Source organism: Ornithodoros turicata, chromosome 3 (genome assembly GCF_037126465.1).
Source record: "Ornithodoros turicata isolate Travis chromosome 3, ASM3712646v1, whole genome shotgun sequence".
NCBI classification, from domain to species: Eukaryota; Metazoa; Arthropoda; class Arachnida; order Ixodida; family Argasidae; genus Ornithodoros; species Ornithodoros turicata.
This window is the reverse complement of record NC_088203.1, coordinates 23,941,659-23,958,814: the sequence shown is the minus strand read 5'-3', so window position 1 is coordinate 23,958,814 and position 17,156 is coordinate 23,941,659. Positions and strand designations below refer to the sequence as shown.

The 17,156-nt window shown below is 46.3% G+C and overlaps 1 protein-coding gene across 3 annotated transcripts in view; it reads left to right on the top strand.

Moving 5' to 3' along the window:
• Positions 1–14,697, top strand: part of LOC135388306 (cell adhesion molecule Dscam1-like) — a 56,513-nt gene extending 41,816 nt beyond the window's left edge. For 2 of the 3 annotated variants that reach the window (XM_064617770.1, XM_064617769.1), the window contains 5 exons: positions 35–223; positions 406–462; positions 648–797; positions 1,513–1,664; positions 11,457–14,697. In XM_064617770.1, coding sequence (XP_064473840.1) covers positions 35–223; positions 406–462; positions 648–797; positions 1,513–1,664; positions 11,457–11,615 — 707 coding nt within the window. In that variant the 3' untranslated portion in view covers positions 11,616–14,697. The remainder of the gene's footprint in view (positions 1–34; positions 224–405; positions 463–647; positions 798–1,512; positions 1,665–11,456) is intronic. The other variant, XM_064617771.1, reaches the window with a different exon arrangement.
• The last annotated feature ends 2,459 nt before the right edge of the window (positions 14,698–17,156 follow it).

Here is a 17,156-nt window from a genome sequence, read left to right as displayed (position 1 = left end):
CTACCTTTTATATATATTTTTTAATCCTTTCCAGAATACGTGTTGCAGTATCGTGAGCGAGACGGCGGTTTGTGGAAGTCCATCTTCTTCCCCCCGCACGCACAGAACATCGGCCTGGAAGGTCTCAGGCGGCAAACGACGTACGAAGTGGCTCTGGCGGCGTACAGCATGTACGGTCGTGGGGATGCCACCGAGCCTACACCGTTCACAACGACTGCGGATGGTAATTGGCGCGTCTGATTGCACGGCGTTGCGTGGTTTCATATGGCCCCAGTGTCGATAGAAAGTAAAGGACACTAAAGTATAAACATTTCTCCGGAATAAAAGAATCCGTTACTTTTACGCAAAAATGAAAGGTGCACGATGAACCCGTTGCGTCATCTGTAATTTATGCTCCTCCTCCAGACGCGCTCAAGACCCAAGGCGCCACCCCCCCCCTCCCCCGCCTGTTTCATTGTAGAGGTAGGTGTCGGATGCTGTGACAGAGGTGCAGTCACACCGTTAGCCATGGGCGCCTTTCTTGCGCTAGATACTTCACTGGGTACACTGGGTATAGTCAGCAGCCGCTCCAAGAACTGCGAGTGTCGCTATTTCTGTTCTTGTCGATTATTAGCTGCCAATGGTATTTATTTGTTAACATTCTACAGAGCAAGGTCAGGAAGGTTACGGTGGACTGTCTGACGCCACAGCTGTGATGCAAGCACGTCTTATACTACCCGTCGTGGCATCCCTGATTATTATTTCGTCATCAGTGGCCGTTGCCGTCATCTGCTACAAGAGGATCGCCGTCAAGAAAGGTGAGGAGGAGAGCGACACCGATACCCGTTTTATGTACATATCACGTAATGCGAGCTCAATGTCACCGATAACACACGCGAATCGACTGGATATGATGGCGATACTCTTTCTGGGACTATAGCTGGCACAATTTCGTGTCGTAGGAAACTTTAGCAGTTGAAGGTCGGCGCTCGTCTCCGCTACTTGCCATTCGTATGTGCCCTCAATTTCAGTTTAGTCCCCCGTGACATGAACGTGACCGGAACGCGAGGAAACAAGGAACTCGTAAAGACTCGGGGCAAAGCCCTGACCCCCCTGTTGTTCCATCGTCACCAAATGCTTGAATTGGCATTAGACAGTGTATATGTAGGACACCATCCGGAGCCAGACGCAACCACCCCCTTCGCAGAAATATATTGCCGGGGGTGGCCCCAGTCTTAATAAACATGCTTTACACATTCTCGCTCAAGAGAATCAGTGTCTGCGGTTTGAACACTGTCTTTTTCGGTATGTCTCTAGACTTTTCTATGTTTCAGTTTTTTCTTCATCTTCTTGTTTTCTATTTGTCTTTGTTTTTGGAAATAACAAGCCTCTGGAATGGCTTAACCTTTCATTTTTTTTCTTTCACCATTAAATATACCCCCTTATCAAACAATAACTTGTCGCGGGATGTACCTTTTTACAAGTTTTCGTCGATCTTTATTGCTCAAAGCGTCCTCTTTGCTTTTCCCACAGATTCTCCAATCCTGTACCAGGCAACGACGCTGCGCCGCGCCAGCTGGGCCAACCGGGAGTACGCCACAATAGCCCGTAGCACGATGCGGCGCATGGATGAGGCATACGATGTGCCTTGGGACATGAATGAAGCACTCGAAGCCGATCAGCGGGTGAGATATGTATAGTCTAGAACCGCGTACTCTTGTCGCTCCTTTGCGGTTGAGCACCTAAGCAGGGGAACACACCATGACATCACCATTCATGCTTTATCTGTCGTTGTTGGTGGTGTTGTTGTTCTACGGCGAAGCCATGTGAATATTTCTATTATAGTATGACCCTCGTTAAATGTATTAGTACTGTATATAAAGAGGTTGTGACGCATTGGTAAGTCTTGCTCATTAGCGAGTTCTCTAGTAAACCAGTTTTCATCGTGCCGGTACTGTACACAATCCGATAATCCGAAACGATATCACGATACACGGGAGTGACGCTGTTGATCGTTTAGTACACCGTGGAAGGAGGCAGTATGATTAATATATTAACGTCGTAACGCTCGCGCACGGCAAATCCCGAACCCCGAACTATGGAGCCTTTCGATGTTACGCTGTTGAGGATTTCTGTTATTGCAATCCATTTCGTTCCATCCAGAAAGAGTTACTCAAGATCACCTTGAGCAGCATAAAATGCTATGTGAGCTTGCACCGTCATCTTGCATCTCGCGTAGTTCGCCTACCAAAGCACCACGCCAATATTGGTCCAATATTGGACCCATATGGGTTGCCAAGATTGCCAATATTGGCCCAATGTGGGCTGCCAATATTGGACCAATATGGGGAGTGCAACCAGGCTCCATATTGGACCAATATGGGCTGCCCATATTGGCAAGCCCATTTTGCTCCAATATTGCCAATATTTCTGCAATAACAGCAACGGGGAGTCTGTGTAATAATAAAGCATTATTCTGTATATTAGTCACCACTGATAATACTTTTTTCTGATTTTTACTTTTTTATTTTTGCGGCTCTAATTGATCCACGTTTCACATGATCGCAAAAAAATAAAGAAATAAAAAACACGGCTTTGCCCAAAAAGAACGAAAAACTACGCTCGCGTTGCTGAAGGCCACAAGCAGTCCCACGGAACTGCCAATGCCAAAAGATCCCTCAGAAGCCCTCATTGGAATCGCAATATTCTGTGACCTAAAAATTTCCAACCCGATCCGAGACTACAAAGGAGCGAACACTTTCGTGACGGTGACGGACATACGCCAGAGCAATTCACACTGCTTGCAGCAACTTGAAATCACCTAACTTTACAGAGTAGCAATCTTCCTATGAAACATTGTGTTTTTTACTTGACCAGCCGCAATTTCATTATCATTACAGCACCCAGCGACATTTTAGCCCTATGAAACGTCCGTTCGGGCTGTCGCGTATGCGCATTAGTTGTAAGACGCGTGATTACGCTCAAACAACTGGCTTGCTCTCAGTCGGCTCGACCAATTGGCATTGGCATCGCGAAGGAAGATGGCGGCGGCTTTCAAGACGTCATGGAGGAAGGAAACACAGGAGCGGCCGTTTCGAGCAGATTTCCGTGGGACCCCTCTGGCGGTCGCTCCTGTCAAAACCGCCATTACTTCCTGTCCACCACGTGATCCTCTCTAAAGTTTCGGTTTGGCAACGCTTTGTTGCTCGCGCTGCTTTTCGTGCTTTTATGCTTTTCCAAAGTCACTTACTCTTAAAATGTGAGCACCACTGCGGAAACAACGTTTTGTTAACGTGTTCTTAGCGCGGTTGCGGCTGTCGTTCAACAGAAAGCAGCTCTGTCACGGGAATAACGTTTTCTTCGTAAGCACGTACTTGACCGGTTGTTTCGTACCCCTGTCTGTGAGAGAGTCATCTTGAATCGTTCCTTTGTAAGCTGGCGCTGTGCTACAGCTGCAGATTCAATTGATTTCCTCCATCGTTGTACAAATTTGATTACTGGCATGCTTTACCACTTCAGCAACAAACACACAAAACGCGGCCACGTCGTCACACAAACATCGCTGCCGCGAATTATGTTTCTAGTCCTGCGTGGTTGTCCTGCAGACCCTGACCGGTCTTGTAGTAGAAGGGTAAACCAAGAGTAAACCTCCGAACACACACAAATAAAGCTGGACGCGCGGCGTTCATCACAATGCAGATATCTGAACTGCAAGACAATCACGGCTCCCGTCGTCTGCTTTGGGAGCTGGCCTGCGCATGCTCTTCGGGTCACGTGAGCGGTCACATGGTAGACAGGAGCATCCCAGAATGCAGTGCGAAGCTGGCACGCCCTTCCCAATGGCAAAAAGTTGGAAGGGCCGCTCCTGTGTTTCCTTCCTCCATGCAAGACGTGGAATCCACGATGTAAGAATAGGTTAGGTGAGCGAACGCCGCGGAGAAGGCGCTGGATGGAGAGGGCAGAATGCTGTTCTCCTTCAGCAGCGCGCCACCAGATGGCGCGCCGAACTGTGCCCCTCGGAACGCCGTTCTCCCGCATTTTGCAACGCCTACTAACGCAAGCGTGTCTGTTGTCTTGTGCGTTTTGAAGATGAATTGTGAGTCATCAACTATTTCCAAGTGACCGCATGAATGCTGCATTGTGATGGGGAAGTGTTTCGCGCCGTATTGTAACAGTGGTTACAAGTCTTGCACAGAAAAGTACTCTCTTTTCAAGCCACCCGACGACGAAGCACAGCTCGACGCGTGGAGGCGTGCAATTCCACGCAAAGACCGCGTGCTTCAGAGGACACACCGTGTCTGTGAGAAGCATTTTGTTCCACACTTTGTCCTGAAAACGTGGTCTGCTGAACATAATGGTCACGTTCTCATGTCCGGTAGGAGAAGAGCCGTCCTCGCCAAGGGTGCTGTGCCAACTATTTTTGAAGGTGCACCGAGCTATTTGTCGAAGAAGCTCAAAAGCCCCCGCAAGAGAGTGCAGAGGCAAGCTCGCCCTGCAGCTGTGCCTGTGGGTCACGCCGTGAACAGGCGTAAGCAAAGCCGCAGTGACAAGTCGAACGATGCTGACACGGTTCAGGGCGAAGAAATCCAGCCCGAGCCCGTCGAGTCTGGAATCACAGTTTTAAAATAGATCGCCAGCGAGACACCGTTTGAAACGCTCTTCAGACTAGCACCTAGCATGCGCCTTCCGAAGGCTTCGTGGGCAGTACATCTCATCGACTCTGTAGTGAGAGACATCGTCTATAATGATACAGCAGTGCAGCACAGCAATACTGATGACTCCTGTACGATCATTAACAAGAAGTCGGTACATGTAAAAAGTGACATGTCTGTTCAGGTCTATATATTGGGAAAGCCAGTCGATACCACTGCTGCCGGCATAACTTCTTTTGCCACATCACCCAGTGAAGTGGAAATTATGGTCAGTGCTGTTGACAAGCTGGACATTTGTCAAGGAGGCCCTAGCCTGAAGGAGTTCCCTGCTGTAATGCCTGAATGTGCCTTTATTGATTGCCAGAAGACCTGGACCCAGTCAGAAAATTCTGTCCTACGGATGTCCATCGGATATACTTTCACGGAGATACGGATATCCGCAGAATAATGAAATTTCTCCAGTGGAGATACTACGGAGATCCACTTGGCCCGGCTTCGAACTTCCTACGAACGTGCACTTTACGGACATAACCAGGAGATACGGACAGAAACAGGAGCTCTCTGGGATGTAGCGTGTATCTCGAGCGCGTGTTACTTTTTCATTTTTCAGAAATCAGTATACGCTTTGTAGTAAAATATAAAGCGTGTTTCCGCCATTTTTTTAACATCTGCCACCGTCGCCGGTCGTTTCACTTTCTGTTGCTCCGCTTTGCTTCCCATGAGGGAAAATCAGCGCAGCGTTTAAAAAAAGAATAAATAAATAAAAAAATAAAAAAGAAAAGAAAGAAGAAACAACAACAAGAGACTGAGCCACTCAGCCGAAATGCCATGGAAATGAAATTGCATTCACTTCCAAACAGGGAACAGACACTGTACATTGGTGTTCTCGCGAGCTTCTACACATTCGAGAGCCCTGTTCGCCTGTGAGTCGAAATGAAGGGTGAGCTGTCTAAGTTTAATTCGTTTGCATGCACAAACAACGGCGAAATGAGAAATTGTTTGGCGTATGAAGTCGACGTAGAGGTAATGTGCGGCTGTTTCTCTCATGTGGCTCTGTTTCTTACTCATGTGGCTTGAGAAAGTGAGTTGGTTCATGGAAAGCCGAATTTCCGCAGTGCTACATCGTCCCGCGTTTCTCTCTCTCTTCAAATACATGATCCGTACAGCATCCCATCACGGAGCTGATTCGGACAATCCGTGAAACGGCCGCAACAGGACCTCCTGCGGATATACGGCTACGGATATCCTTCCATAAATATCCGAGGAGAGTCCCACGGAGGTCAGTTTTCGGATATGGACATTGGGATCTATTTCGGACGTCCGTAGGAGATGGTGTTCTGTCTGGGGAGGCACAACAAATGCTCATTACTCTCACCCGGTGGTGCCATTTGCCGGTCTTGTAGTGGTCTTGCTGATACTCTAAGGATACATGCTAAGAGGCAAGAAGCAAGAGCAAAAGATGACCTACCTCTCAAGCGCATCAGGCTTTCAGTGCCTCCTTCTCAACGACGTAAACTTGATGCTTTGAGGCATGCAAGAACTGCATTGCAACGCTCACGAGCACGGCTTTTGAAACGAAACAAGCAACTTCTAGCTCAGCTGCACGACAGCAAGAAAAAAACTAATGCAGTTGCAAGATGAAGATGTGAAGCAGAAACTGCATGCTCTTAACATCCCACCCGCACAGCAGCTCCTTTTAGAAGAGTGCATCTCTGCTGCCAAATGTACATCCAAGAAAAATAGGCGATATACTGATGACTGGCTCCTGCTGTGCCTTTTGCTCAACATCCGGAGTCCTTCTACATACTCTTTTTTGCGGAACAACGATATATTGCCTTTGCCGTGTGTTTCTACCATAAGGAAATACATCAGCATGGTTGGACTCAAATGTGGTTTCGATGACGACTTCTTCAAAGCATTCAAAACAAAAGTTGCCAGGAAGACACCTTTTCAACGAAGAGGGATGCTAATTTTTGATGAAATTCAAGTACGGCAAGAGATGGCTGTGAACTCACAGACAATGACCTACACTGGTCTAGTAGATCATGGGGAGCAAGGCAATCAATGCAACGAAATGGCTGACCATGGTTTAGTTTTTGCCTTCTCACCCTTTGGTGAAAACTACTTCCAGCCGGTAGCTGTATTTGCCTCTAAAGGACCAACAAGAGGTACTGTGGTTGCCCAGCTGCTGCTACAGTGCATTGTGCGCTTAGAGCAGGCTGGAGTTCTTGTCGATGGTGTTGTATGCGATGGCTCATCAACCAATCGTGCAATGTGGAAACAGCTTGGTGTGAGTGGTGCCCTGGGGCATGTGGCAAACTCGTTTGAACATCCGCTTGATACATCAAGAAAAGTGTATGTCTTCTCTGACACACCCCATCTCTTCAAATGCATTCGTAACCGTCTATACGACAAGAAAGTACTGAAGAAGGACGGAAAAGTGATAAGGTGGTCTTGTTATGATGCGTTGTTTGTAGAAGACAGCAAGAATGCTGCTGAGCTTAGGGTCTGCCCAAAGCTCGCATATAACCATGTTAACCCATCACACATGCTTAAAATGAGAGTTAAACTGGCTACACAAATTTTCAGCAATTCTGTAGCAAAGGGAATTATGTTCTATGCACGCAGAGGTGCACCTAGACTTTCTAATGTAGAACCAACTGTGGACTTTACACTCTTCTTGAATGACTTGTTTGATGCCATGAACCGCCGCTTTCCTGCAGAAGGGCTTACATTACGAAGCAAGGATTTCAGTGTTCTGGAGAATGCGTCACAGTGGCTTGACAGCTGGGAGCAAGAGGTTGTGAAAGGAGACATTACTAAAGACCTCTTTTTAACGCAGTCGACAGCTGATGGACTACGTGTAACACTAAAGTCTGCCACGGAATTGTCGACTTACCTCCTGAAAGAGTGCAATTTTAAGTATGTGCTTACAGCCAAAATGAATCAGGACCCCTTGGAATGTTTTTTCGGTATAATCAGACCAGCCGGCGGAGCAAATGAACACCCTACATTTCCCACCTTTTTACAACTCTACCGTATGCTCTCTCTATACTCGTTGCTTAAGCCACCACGGTTTGGGAACTGTTCAGCTGCAGAGAAGAGCCAACCTGCTGCTGTGAGTCTGTCTGACTTCCGAGAAATATATAGTAGTTCAGTTGCACAGCGTGAAAACAAATTGCATACACTGAAGCAAAAGCTTGATGGCATGATAAACGAGGGACAATGGGAGTGTGACGAAGTATTTCACCATGATTACCCCAATGCAGCTCCTGTTGAATGCATTATCTACTATGTTACTGGGTTTCTCTCAAGGAAAATTTGCAATCAGACATCATGCCGTATTTGTAAAGAAGCCCTTGTGGGGCAGAAGGGCTTCTCAAGTGCTCCTGAGGCAGACCTTGTCAACTGCAAAACAAGGGGCAAGCTGACACACCCAAATCTGCACCTCTTTCACCTCTTCAGAGAAGCTGAGGACCACTTTTCAAAGTATTCACATGAAAGGGACGCTTATGATAAGACCATAGATGCTGTGCTTGAGAACTATGAGTTCACCTTTCCGTGCCCTATTCACAAAGAGGACATGTTGGCAAAATTGCTGCACTATTATGTGTGCCTACGCATGCGACAATACTGTCGCCAGTTGAGAAACAAGAACAATAAGAAGAGCCAGGACTTGCGCAAAATGTCGAAGCTTACGCAAGCACCTGTGTCCGGGACGAGCGCAATTTAATTTGTAAATACTTGATAGATGCTGTATGTCCAATGTTCATGCTATTCATTCGTTTGTTGTACTGTTGAATCAGTTATTCGTAATGATTTATGATTGGCCCTTGCTGTAAATAAATAGTGTTCACTCAAAATGACTTCATATGTGATCACGGGCTAAGATAAAAATGCCCTTGTATCCACACTTTTACTCACGTTGTTAACTGTTAGGTTGGTTAGGTACTGAAAGTGCGAGTGCACAGCCGTGGACTGGGAGATGAAATTTGTTTCATTTTTGAAGAGCTCTGTGCACTCAAGCGCTGCTTAATGATAAGGTACCTACCGGCCACCTCATGCACTGGAAGTTTCTGTACATTACGCTATCGCTCAATACCCGATCTGGCCCTGAAAACATGAATTCAAAGCCCGAGCATCATTGCAAGAGATGCACTGCAGCGCATTCGCCTCTGCGGCCCGCACGGGCTAGAACAGATAAATTGACGCCGAAAGACAAATCACCTCTAATGCGATACAACATGTCTTCAAAACACATCATTTGTAAATCATTCGCGAAGAGAGAAACACGATAGCGAGCTATGTGAGAAGCCGTTCGCTGGGTTCGCGATCCATGCACCTCACAGCACCCAATGGGCCACAGTTTGGCGCGCCACCTCTCGGCGCGCCTTGAAAGCAGAGCGCTAACGCGACGCGCCTGCCGGGCCCGTTCTGTCACCTAACCTATTTTCTTACATCGTGGTGGAATCACAGGGGTGACACAAACCCGCCATTGTTGTAACTACCCTCAAGCGGGTGCTTTTGGCAAAACTGCCATCTTGTCCTGGTCGCACGTCATAGAAAACGTCATTTTGAGGTCATGTGACTTTGTTTACATGTCGTTTTGATGCTTACCGACATATTTTCACCGTCATAACACCAACGGATGACCGTATTTTGCCAGCGTAAACTATGCGGTGCTTCTTCCGCAACATGGTAGTCCATTTCACCTTAGTTTAAGTACATCGCATCGGCTCGGTAAGTCTTAACGCGTGGTCGTCATCACATCTTTGGAAGTTGTCAGCAATACGAGGCTTTATATGTATTGCGAGATTATCGGATAAAAATAATTACCGTAATCGAAAAATATCCAAAACGTCGTCCAGAAACAACAACCGCATTGTTTACGAACGGTTTGGCCGCCGATCACGGGCGCCGCCATCTTTAAGGTCACGTGTGCCTCGACGTTTGCTGTGACGTGCGACTAGGACCTGTCCAGGATGCATTGCGTTCGCCCAGCACGCTTTCGTCTACGGAGCAATACACTGGATGCCACCCCTGTGCGTGGAATGTTGAGGTGTCGAATTCTAGCGAACTTTACGTTGGGAATGCCAAGTACGTTGACTGTTTCGAACAATGTGTATCATCTGCGGGAAGTTGTTGAATGTAACGATGTAGTGAATTGGGTTTCAATTTCACACGCTTCAACGTTCAATCTTGACGTGCTGCTTGGGCATTTGTGCAACAAGGCTACGTACCCTTTCAGTCAATATGGGGTGTACGCGTGCAATATGAGGCCCATATTCCCAAGATTTTCCCAATATTGGCTGAAACTGGGCAATATGGGGCCCATATTGCGCATTTTCAGCCAATATGGGGAAAATCTTGGCGAAACGGGTCCCATATTGGACCCGTATCGCCAATGACCAGCCAATATGGGTCCAATATTGTGTGCTGCTTGGGTAGTTTTCTTGTTCTTCTCCTCGCGGAGCCCCGCATCCCGCGCGACGTCTACGATAACACCGTACGCTATTCCTCAAGGAGATCCGTACTGGCGATACGCTAGAGAAGCTACGATAGCGTCGCGCATGCGTCATGAGACCAAAGCCTTAGCGGTGTCGTATCGGAGATGCAAAAACGGTCTACTAAAACTCTATCACAAAGGCAATAACTCAAGTGCAAAAACGGCATCCATTTTGCTCTCCTAGTTTTTCAATAATGATTATGTAATGAATACAAATAATCACCCTGTATGATGTATGCACACCACTCGCTAAGAATTGGCTACATGGGAAATTGGCTGCATTTGGCGTCCTCCTGATGGCACGTTGGCGACTTTTCGGGATTTTGACCTGGTAACCCTGAAGCGCGTCCATACGAAGAGGCCTCGCATTGGCCTCCTCAAACGATGCCCCGTGATGACTGGACAAATTGTTTATGGTGACCAATGCTAGCTGGCTCCGCATTGTCGGCTTCTTCAGAAGGGCAGAAAAAGCATAAATAGCGGTTTATTTCGCTCATAAATAGGGAACGACGCAACAAATTAATCCCAGGCAAGGGCAAGGGCACATGTTTTCCGTCCATAGAAATATTTTTTTGCGCTATAGTGCCCCTTTGAGTAATACATCCATTGCACTACACGCCACAGTACTGGATGTGGTGATTTTTAGCGCAAACCCCTGAATAAGCACTGGCGTCGGGCTCTGACATGATAGGAGCGAGAGCCCGGGCCATTCCTATTGGTCGCTTTAAGCACGTGACCCCTCCCTTGGCCGCCGCACAGACGGAGGTGTCTGCCGTGATGTTCGGTATTCGATAACTTGCACCGACGCCCGCTGAATTTTCGCCAGCAACCGTTCTTCAGAGGAGGCGTGTACGCCCTTTCGGACAAGGCGAAGTGTTCAAAGAAAGGCGTACTCTTCCCATTTTGAGCAAATCACGAGATGCCACGATATCATTCACAATAATGGTTGAGTAGAAGTGTGCTATGGGGTGAAGTTCTACTTTAACAGCGAGGAATATTTAAAGTTAGTTACTTTACGCTGCCGACACAGAAAGCCTCTTTCGGAACCATTGCATGTAGGCCAAATCAGGAGATGCAACTGTCATTTGCAATAATGGTTGGGTAGAAGTGAGTCGAAAGGCGAAGTTTTATTTTAGCAGCGCAAAATATTTAACATTAAAGACTTTACGCTGCAGAACTGCAGAAAGCCTAGTCAGGAAGCATTTCATTGAAGCCAAATTGTGTCCTGCATCCAACTCACATTTATCAACTATGAAGTTCCCGTAAATATCTGAGTGCAAAACTAACATGTGCGTCACGTTCCCTTTGGTGACATGCAGGCATTTGACGAGTACACCTTGCTCAAAAACAGACCTCTGGCGGATCCACGAATGCAACCAGTGATGTGTCTTGCCGATGAAGAGGCGTCTGTTTCAACGGAACCTCAGCCACCAACGTGCACGTGCAAAGAACCACCACCAGAAAACCAGAAAAAATGATTTCCTGGGAGATCCTGACTCTTGAGAGAGTGCTGAACGTTTGTGTTTGTGAAATACAGGCTGGGTTAGTGCAACACACTTCTGGTCTTTCCAAGTGACAGTCAGAAGGCTTGCATTTTTATCGTTGTGTGCATAGAGACCTCGTCCTAGAAAGTGTGGTGTGGTGGAAACATGCTTTTCGTTGAGGTTGACAAAGGCTCACGGCGTGCCGCTTGGCAATGACGTTTGCATGATGTCACCTTAGTTTCGTCTAACTGGTGACGATTCGTCGCTTTATTTCTGTAACTTCACACTGTGATAGTAGCCGATTGTTCCAAACTTAGCATGGTCTTCTAAGTTGTCATTTTTTTTAAATCGACTATTTTGTTGCTCGAACTGCATTGATGTCCACTTGTTACGCTAGCTCCAGCTCGCCTGCCACGTGTTCGAGTTGCACCAGTGCATACCCATAGGGATCTTAGTAGCAGTACTGACATACTGAAAGGTTTCGAGACCAATTAGCCCACACCAGATGATCCAGCTCTCACGGAAGTACCATAAAGAGGAACAGGGTATACACTAAGAACACCACTGCTGCGACGCGCGTGTTAATCACTAGCAGGCGCCTTCAGCTCCAGTATGGTGCACGGGTGACGTCATACGTACCCAACCGTTCACTGCAGGTCGACATGCAGGCATAACCCAGGGTATAACCCAGCCACGTGGAAATTCAGGATTATTTCGTAGGCCATTATTAAACAGCAATTTCGACATGTGATCGTGAACCACGACATCATACGTGAAAAGGAGATATCATACTGATTACCGTGATTGGCTAACCACAGTGTCGGAACGGTCGTCCTGAACTTCTCGCCTTCTGTAAAGCTGTTCCTGTACACTGTTCACGCAATGTTAAAAAGACAAAAGAAGGGAACATCTTATCGTCTATGTTTTTTTTTTTTTTTCGAAACACTGGGCTTGTAGTCCTGCGTTCCCAATGGCCTACCGGCCGACATACCGTCTGCGTGACCTTTCCTCCATTTCTTTTTTTTTTTTTTTTTGTTCTTTGTGATAATAAACATCCCCGCCGCGTGCGTGGTAACTCTCGTATCGATGTGTACCCCAGTGTACCTGTTTTGCTGCTGTTGTTCGATAAACGCGCCTCTCTAAGTCCGTTCAAATGTCGCAGGGATGTCCTCTTTGTCAAGGAAAATAGAGGCATAGGACATTGGGACCGCAGAAAAAGGGCATCTTATTGAACTTTTTAGCTTTCCACGTTTCCAACAGGAAAAAGCATTTCTGGTGCTTTTCAAGGATTATTTACACGATTCTCGAGTATCACATACTAATGCAAAGCCGAAATCTACATTTTGTTTTTTTCTTAAAACCAACCAACCAACCATATTTGACTATGAAGTTTTTATAACGCGTAGCGATATTGTGAAACGCTTTTCTCAGCGTGATTCACTTCTTTTTTCTATTTTCATGACAATTTGTGATGTCCTACTTTTATGAATGGCAAAACGTCGCAGTCAGGACAACGTCCGAACTTACTAATCTTAATGGAAACGTCTCCTTGTCTGATACATGTCTCTCTCGCAGCGTATGTCATCGCTGACGTTTTTATGATCTCAAGTCCAAAGGAGATGTGCACAGGACCTGCTATGTTGGCGGGCAACGAAGTGTGTGTGTGTGTCGCCTGACACGTCTCATACGCATTTTTTACTATAGATTTTACTTGACCATTTCTACACTTTTTTACTGTTGATACTGTTTACCTATAATTGCCAAAAAAAACTGGTAAGACATATATACTTGCCTTATAACATTGCATGCATTTTTACTGAATGTTTGTACGATGCTACTTTTGCAAGATTTTGTTTAATGGTTTACACTGAGGTATTTTCTAAACTTGCAATACTTTTGTAACTTTCACAAAGTCAACCATCCTAAGCTTGGATGAGAAAGGTTGGCTCCATGCGGATGCAGCGAAGAAAAACTAGAGCGCAACCTCACGCGTTTTTCTTTTTACTATTGTTTCCGCGTCATCTCAAGATATGTTCAAAACCAATATCCGACAGTTAGCTTTTTTCACACCTTGTTACACCTTTCCTGTTTAAATATATTGTCCTAATGCACACACCTTGGTATGATGACACCATATGTAGGTTTCGAACCATGCAGAAGGGCGTAAAGCTCATTTCTAAATGATGTGCTCCACAGAAACCACAAGTTGGAAATGCATACTCCACAGAAAGCATGATTTCAGAAATGTGCATTCTATTTAAAACACTGTTCAGTTAAGGGTGTCGTGCAAACTGTTTTTTTTAAATATTGCTATGACACCTTGTATTTGAGCCTGCAGGGTAAAAAAAAGGCTGTGTATACTTCCAAAAAAAGTTTGAAATGCGCTCCGATATCCCATCCAATGGAGTTTTACGTCGTGTACAAGCATGGACTGTTACAGAACTTTAGCGGACTGGATTACGCATTTCGGTCATCTAACAACAACAGATGCATTGATGATGATGAATGGGGAAATTCGCCAGGTGTTGGTGAGGTGCGGCATCCAGAAAGGAGATCGATCACCGGAATACTGACAGGTTGGTTTTTCCAATGCTTGCACACTTTGCAAAATGCAAACGTCGTATTTGTATGACTGAAGCGTGGCGTTTGCTAGGAAGCCGATGTGCTGGAGAAGAATTCTTCCATGAAAAGATAAGAAACGCGATTTTCCCTCGTCACTGTTACGTTCCCGTCGGAAGTAAGACAACATATTCCATTATATTTGCAACTGATTTTAACGCGATCACAATTATCATTCTAACAGTATTGATTCCCCTTCCTCTGCACTCTGATTCCGAATACCGACGACTGGCAGAATAGTAGGTCATGCCCTCTTAGTGTGGCCTGTACCGAAGGGTGATGCTCGCAACACGATAAATACGAATGTGTATCTGTATGTTTGTTACATGAACATTGACATTGGCGTGTTTCAAATACGACGTCAGAAAGCGTGTCTGTTGTACGGTGCGTTCTTATTCTTTGTCATGGACTGCTCATCTGTGTATTTGATATTTGTACTCTCATGAATAAAACAATTGTCCTTAATATGGATGTGCCGTTGAGCAGAAGCACGCTGTAGGAAGCAATTGCGATATAGGTGTTTCTCGACATGCTCTACAAGTTTGCACCCTGGTCCTAAGACAAAAAATTCAAAAATTTAGCTAATTAATTACGCCTAGCTAATTAATCAGCCACCATGAAAAAAAAAATACAGGCGATTAGAGCACGTGACTCCTCAGAATATCTCACAATATTCTGCGGTTTTCATTCGCTTATGACGCACAGTTTTTTTTTTTTATTTTTTACACCGCGGTGCACGTGAGCTTGGATACCATGTGTGTGTGTGGGGGGGGGGGGGGTAGAATTTATATTAGGAGCACCAGAACAAGTCAGGAGGCGAGTTAAATTTCTCCTCTTTTTTTTTCCTTCTTACAGACAAACAAACAGCGTAAGTGGAACGAAACTGTCACTTTGTAAAGCGAAGTTCCGGCGCAGCTAACATCAGTAGAGCATTTGCAGCTCAATATGTCGACATCAAATGGTGAGGCACTTTCTGGGAGAAACACGAACTCGAGAATGTGCACAATGCTGCAGCAGAGAACTTGATCTAATGGTGGCATTGTCAATGAGATCGCCATGCAGCCCGTCGCTATAGCCGGAAGCCAGCGTCCTTCACCTACCTCCGTTGAATTGGTCATGCTTACAGTTCGACAGTACAGAAAGTCATTCGCATGCATGTTTGTTTAATTTTAAGTCAGCTTTCCCGTGGGCAGCGATTTAATGACACGGCAGGTACTGGCCGATACACGTAGAGTATCCCATGCACACAATGCACAATTTGGCAAAACCAACGCGCATATACGCACGAGTGCCAGCCCAAAGTCACCAACTCAAAAGCTGAAATCAAAGTTTTGCACGAGATGGGGCAGGCGCGGCTACAACATAGACAGACAGGTACCCTATTGGGTACCTGTGTGTATATGGTAAGCTGTGCTATCTGATAAGATGTGCTATGGTAAGATGTGCTATGCTAAACGTTCCAGAAAGCAAGTGCGAATTGAGCATCAACGTCAGGACGATGTAGTGAAAAACAGCGACCTCGCGACAAGGCGAGTGCGGACCCACACGATAATGGTCATTGAAGCCAACGATTTCGTTCCAATACACGGTGGTTCCCGTTAAACCGCCGTGGGACGTCACTGCAAGAATGCAAGTGACCTTGCGATATCCGGGCGCAGCGTGTGTGCGATCACAACAATCACGGTGCTTCGCGTTGTCATGTCAACGTGATAGCAGGTTATCGCATAGGAGCTGCCACGCTGTGTGAAAACGAGTTGGACTCACGCACTCGTTACCGTGTATTCACACGAGCGCCTTTTCTGACTGCGCAGCGACTGAAGGAGGAGAAGGAGGTATCGGCATTATCACGCAATCATCCAACCATTCGGTCGCGGGCGGAGCTTATCGCACAGCAGAATCTATGAAGCGCGCACGTTTTTATTGTATTTTTGGCGAGATATCAAAGAGCCTTGTGCAACATCACTGCGCTCAGCAGCTCCGTCCGTCAGAAAGAAGCACACGGATAGTTTGTTCGCGGGGCACAGAATCTGACGACTGACGCGCAGAAGGAGGACGGAGCGAAAAAGAAAGCCACCCTCTGTTGCCAATGTTACAAGCTCTTTTATTTTTTATCTATTACACCAGGTAGAGCAACATCCGATCTTGTGGAAGCTTGCCGATGAGCAAAACCGAAATGTACCGAGGAAACATGCCATGTGGGAAAAGATCGCTCTTGAAATGGAAAAGAGACACCCGGATGTCGAAGCAACGGTAGATGTGTACATAAAACACTTTTTGGGTCCCCATATTCACGGCGCAGTCGTTGTATCAGTTGCTGTTAATTAATAATAACGAGTTGGCAGCATTCGCGTTCCAAACCAAAAGGTATCGGCTCAGGACGCTAGCAGTTTGGTTTAAAAACGAGAAATGTGTGAGCAGTATCGCACGCCGGGTAAGACAAAGGGGTGCAAAATTTTATCCCCAAGCCGGCCACTGTGGGGTCACGCATATTCATAGTTGTCTGGCATCATAAATTAACCATGTAATGGTATAATATTTTAGGGCTGTCATTACACAAGCCTACATGGCAGCACCCCGGGGTCATCATCTCGTCATGCAGCGCATTCACGGGAGGCCACTATGTGCATACATCGTGTTCTGACAAGCACCAACGAGAACGATCAGTTGTAATAAAGGGAGTCAGTTTTCCGCGGTTTCACTATTCTTACGTGTTTCCCATTCATCGCGGCCACACAGTTTGAGAACTGCCACAGCGCTTTAGAGCAACGTGCTTTACCCCTACAAAGCTATAGTGCTGAAGATGCAACACTTACGTGATGACGTCTCGCTTTGTCATGACGTTATTTCATAATTAGTCACTAGGGAGCTTCCTATATAACGCGATATGCAAAAAGTGACAATTCGTGAATTTCGTTT